This window comes from Macadamia integrifolia, unplaced genomic scaffold (genome assembly GCF_013358625.1).
Source record: "Macadamia integrifolia cultivar HAES 741 unplaced genomic scaffold, SCU_Mint_v3 scaffold2699, whole genome shotgun sequence".
NCBI lineage: Eukaryota > Viridiplantae > Streptophyta > Magnoliopsida > Proteales > Proteaceae > Macadamia > Macadamia integrifolia.
The window spans coordinates 44,742-50,381 of record NW_024868896.1 but is presented as its reverse complement, the minus strand read 5'-3'; the positions used below and the strand labels follow the sequence as shown (position 1 = coordinate 50,381).

The 5,640-nt window shown below is 43.5% G+C and overlaps 1 protein-coding gene across 1 annotated transcript; it reads right to left on the bottom strand.

The window, feature by feature from the left end:
* Positions 1-587: 587 nt before the first annotated feature.
* Positions 588-1,813, bottom strand: LOC122067084 (endoglucanase 2-like). The gene is made up of 2 exons (XM_042630933.1): positions 1,369-1,813; positions 588-1,074 (listed from the first exon to the last, which is right to left on the bottom strand). The coding sequence occupies exons 1-2, from the start codon at positions 1,450-1,452 to the stop codon at positions 745-747; spliced, it is 414 nt and encodes a 137-aa protein (XP_042486867.1). The 5' UTR covers positions 1,453-1,813; the 3' UTR covers positions 588-744.
* Positions 1,814-5,640: the final 3,827 nt, after the last annotated feature.

The following is a 5,640-nucleotide window of genomic DNA, read 5'->3' as shown; positions in this document are numbered from 1 at the left end:
TACAAATTCATTCCCTTTTTTTTATTCTCGTAAGCATTTCGTATAGAAGTTATTATCTACTCATGGCAACTATAATTTTTGGTGTCCTAACTTTTTTTTTTTTACTAATGACGGTTATCCAGGCATTTGGCATGACTAATCCCACGGGTCCATATTGACCCCACTATTTGAGATAGTCTCACATCGGATGTGGGTGACTCAACTATCATGTATAAAAGCCACAAAATGCCACCCCACTTCAAGCCAATTGATTTTAAGATGAAAGCTTTAACATGGTATCAGAGCAAGTATGTTGGGTCTTCGTCGATGATGAGCTCTTTGCTCAACCCATGAAGACAGAGCCATAAGAAGTCTGCATGTAAGGGGGAGTATTTAAGATAGTCCCACATCGACTATAGGTAACTCAACTATCTTGTATAAGAGCCGCTAGAGGTCACCCCACTTCAAGCCAATTAGTTAAGATGGAAGCTTTGACACCGACAATTGCATGAACCGAGTCATACTGGGGTTGCATAAGAACCATTCAACTTTCACTGAAAGCAATGAAGACCACTAAACACCTTATGTAAGTTCCTTAACTTTTGATATAATCAATAATGCTATATTTTTATTATTTATATTTACGAATTCTTATAATACATTTGATCTATTGCACACAAAAAGTTGTTGTATGAGGCAGCACCCCAAAAATATATATAAACAAATATAATACAACAACTTGGGGTCATGGTTAGGTGGTCTGACTTATGTGAAAGATGAGACCACAGAGGAGGTGGTGACCAATCCTGAGAGGAGCCCAACGACAAGAGCACCATTGTAAGTACTTGGTTCCCCTTGCATAGAGTTGTTACGAGAATCCATATAGGTCTCATTAAGGAAAGGTCCACCCACAAGTGCTCCAATGGCAACATTTGGATTAGGTTTAGTTGAGGAAAGCCACTTGAAACCCTTGCAGCCAGTATCATCATCTGCTGGAATTGAAGCTCCCCTGTGATGTACATATTGTGGATACTCACTCCCGTACCCAACAAGATAGCTCATTTTCATTGGATTGTCACCCAATACATAATCAGCCCGGGGGAGATAGAAACAAATGTATATAGTCAGTATAGATGTCCTGATATCACAGAAGCAACAGAAATGGTTGGACTTGCCACTAAAGGGTCCCTGGATCATGGTAATACAAGTCAAGTTTCAACTTGATTGGATGATCAACAAGATCCATCATATAGACTTGGCTCATTAGAAAGAAGGAAAGCAAAACAGAACTATAGCTGCAAAGGCATTATCCTGGTTGGACATGTCAACTGGCAGGTCTGTAGCTCCTGAATTTTGACACAAATGTATTATAGTGATGAAACAGTGTACCTGGGAAGTGGCAAATTTGCGGAGGTCTTGTGGAGTGAAGGATTGCCCATCACAATCAAAACTTGCAGTCTGCGACGTAAGCATGTAATCACTGTAAAGAACAGCTAGGAATGAAGACGCAACAGGATGCTGAAGAGCGTTCCACTCACTGACCCATATCAGACCACCTGCATAAGAATAATATCACACTGGAATTTGGAGTTTCTATGACATTGGATACTTGGATTAATGATGTCAAGAAGGATATATTAGATGAGGTCGCTTAAGAAGTTTTGTAAATCATATAGCTGCATTAAATAATAAACTTTATCTTTACCAAACAAGTTAACATTTTTCAGGTGGTTAAAGAAAAGGGAATAAGGTGGAAAATGGACCAAATGAAGTTAAACAGGAAGGACTAGGCAGGACTAAATCCTGTTCCAAACCCTATTGGGATTTCTATTCATCAATGGCATTGGAAGAACTCTTTCACTTTGTCTACAACAGCATGAAATTGATTTCGGAACACATTCTACTAGGAATTTGACAAAAAAAATTTCCTACATCCCACGCTATACACATTCTTCACATAAAAAACTATTGAAATGGTAAGACTCCTCTTTGATACTCAGCCTATGATTCACCTGACTGTGAGATATATCCTTCTATCCTTGAGAAGAGGGCTTCATGACAGAAGATGTGTTCAATGAATAGGAGACAAGGGAATACATGTCAGCTACTAACAGTTTCAGTTTTTAGTCTATCCTTCTCTTCACCTGATACGCAGCCATCCAATAGGAAAAGAGAAGTTATATTAAATTACCCTATCTTTCTCTTCAACCATCATGTAAAGGTGTACGTAAAGTTTGTTAGTGTATGGACAGCTAGATTTCTGAAGGAAGTTATTTGCATCTCTATGGTGATTTCTGATCATATCAAAACTTAAGGCCATTACAATTAGTAAACCCATTGGACAGGATGTGAAAATGTTCCACCAGTCCATATCCCAAAAGCTGCACACATCATCTGTAATACCCTACTTCTTAAACCCGGTCTGATTTCGCGGTTGAACCGGTTTAACCATGCAGGAACCGAACCGGAGGGAGTTAGAGCGGGTTCCTTATGGGCTATGATGGTACGGGTGACCTTAAACACCAGCTGGCCCGATAAGTCCGAGCCAGTGCCAGAAGAGACGGGAGTGCCCAAGCCGTGTACATGCACCTACCATAAGGCCATGTACGGATAAAGCAGGTATTATATCCGTATTTTAAGGTATATACGTATGCTACATCGTATGCCAGGGGTGGGGTTCGTGCCGAGGCCCGAACCCTGTCAAAATCCCAAGTTTTGGCCCTCAGGTGGGCGGATAGGTGGGTGCACCCACCCACCTGAGTGACCCATCCATGTGCACTATTCACTTAATTAGGAATTGTATATATAGCTTTATGTTTTTTTCTTTTCTTTCCATTTATGTCACCCGTACGTTAGTAAGGATAGTAAAGAGGAGAGAGAAAAGAAAGGGAAGAAGAAGGGAAGAGAAGGGAAGAGAAGGAAGAGGAAGAAAAGAGGGGTTTCAGCGGCGCCGAAGCTCGATCTTCCCATTCCGGCGCCGGGAGACTGATCTTCAACTCTAGATCTACAGTTAGAGGTAAGCAAAGTTGGGTTTTGTGAACATTCACCATATCCAAGCTTTAAACCCTTGATTCGAGTATGGTTTCTTGAGATCTTGTAAATCCCCTTTGAAATGATGAGTCTAAGGTTTAATAGATGATTTATGTGTTGATCTTGAAGGATTTGAAGAGATATTAACAAGGTGGAAGAAGCATTGTGGGTTTGAAGTGATTTGGAGGGTTTGAGGTTGTTCTTGAGCAAAGAAGGTAAGATGGTTTCCCATCACTTGAATCTAACCTAGATCTAGGTTAGAACCATCCTATAGGACCTTGAAGGTATGAAGAATGGGTGGGGAAAAGCCCCATTTGATTCCCCAAAGAATGAAGAAAATGGGGAAGAAACAGTGTCTTTTCCGCCAAGACCGGTGGGTGGCACCGGTGGGCCCCTACCCACCTGTGGCACCCACCTGAGAGGGCAGGGGCCTTCTGGCTCAACCGGCGGGTGGAACTGNATGATCTTGAAGGATTTGAAGAGATATTGACAAGGTGGAAGAAGCATTGTGGGTTTGAAGTGATTTGGAGGGTTTGAGGTTGTTCTTGAGCAAAGAAGGTAAGATGGTTTCCCATCACTTGAATCTAACCTAGATCTAGGTTAGAACCATCCTATAAGACCTTGAAGGTGTGAAGAATGGGTTGGAAAAAGCCCCATTTGAATCCCCAAAGAATGGAGGAAGTTGGGAAGAAACAGTATGTTTCCCGCCAAGATCGGTGGGTGGAACCGGTGGGCCCCTACCCGCCTGTGGGCACCCACCTGAGAGGGCAGGGGCCTTCTTGCCCAACCGGCGGGTGGAACCTGCGGGCCCCTACCCGCCGATCCAAACCGGTGGGTAGGACCGGTGGGCCAGACAGCCCACCTGTCTAACCCACCCGTGTGGCCCCGAAGGTGATTCTTACGTCCGATTGGACCCAAATCGGATGTGTGACCTTCTTTTAACATTCTAAACATGATTTTGTCATCAAATCTCATTAATTTTGATTCCAAAATGGTGAAGTACTAACCCCGCTCAATTATGTTAGGTTCACCAAATCATACCCGATTCGCACCGGATCTCACCCGTACCGAACGAAAATCCTTGTACGCTACAGGTAAGTGGGGAGTGGACGCTCGACCTTGTTTCAAGGCATTGTTTGGCATTCATTTAATTATATCTAGTCTAGTCATGCCATCATGAATATGCTATGTAGATTAGTCATTCCTCACAGTGTTATGCATATGTGTTATGTTTACTTTCTAAATGCCAATTGAATGAGATGTTTATATGTTGACTGTGGACATCATGGTGCATGATGCATTGATAGACTAGATGCCGTAGTCGGCTTGGAAACGAGTGCATTGGTGGCCCGTGGAATGGGACACGGAGGCACTATGCAATCGTACTATTGTCATATAGGAGCATGCGGTATTAGGATTTTCACCATCCCATGCTATCACCCTTCCCAACAGGGGTTAAGGTGTTGGGTTATCATTTAGGGGGAAGCAGTGGTCGCGGTCGTCAGGTCACTGTGGCGGTTAGACATAACGCCCGGCGGGTCATGTAGGACAGCCGACAACCCCGATGGTACATTCAAGAGGGACAATCATACTGCTTTTAAATTGCTGGAGTCAGCACCTTTATTTTTAGTCATTTACATTTCTGTTGAGAGCCGGTGGACAGCATTGTCTTTACTTTTCCGAGTACTCACGGTGGGCCTTCTCCGACAGCCCTATGGGCTTATCGCGGGAGGGAGTTCGCGGCTCGTACCCGGAGTATACGCGCACTGTGGCTGTAGTAGCACTAAAACCAAGGACTTAGTAATGTTGCTTAGGTGGATGTGATTTAAAATGTATAGCATGGCATGTAGTGCATATGATTGTGTTTTAATGTGTGGACTGCTGTGTGGTCTATCTTACCACTTACTGAGCTAGTGATCTCATCCCACGTGTGCACCCCTTTTTAGATGATTTTACAGGTCATACATCTGAGGAGCATAGGGTGGGTCCCACAGCCGAGTTTCCTGAAGAGGACTAGTGGACCCCTGAGGAGTTAGAGCATGGCACTGACTGCTTGTGCGAGACATGAGCTACGGGACCGCAGTTCTGAGGCCGATCTGAGCTCCACGTTGGGGGCCGTGCTGATCTCCACTTCTGAGGCCAAGCTGAGCTCTACTATGTGATGCTGAGCTGGGCTCAACCCTTGATGCCGAGCTGAGCTCTAGCCTTTGTTGCCGAGCCGAGCTGTATACTTTGATTATTTTGATGATTTTCTTTACATATTTAATATATAAATTGTACTTTTATTGTGTAAATATCATGCCTTCGAGCCCACATGTATATAATTATTGTATCACAATTCGGGTATCAAGTATTATGGGATTATTCAAAGGTAAAACTTAGTCTTCCGCTGATCTGATGAGCTTATATTAGTTATGTGTATGCTGTGGTGGAATACAGTATCTGATGATCCTGACAGGTTTGGGGTTAACCGGTGTTAACCGGTGTTAACCCGGTCACTGGCCCGGTTCAGTGGGAACGGGGTGTGACAGTAACACCCTGAAATTTGAAGCAACTATGTCCTAGGGTATGGCCCAGCAGCTCATAAAATGAAGTAGGTTGTGTTGTTGTGGATCTAAGAAATACAGAAAC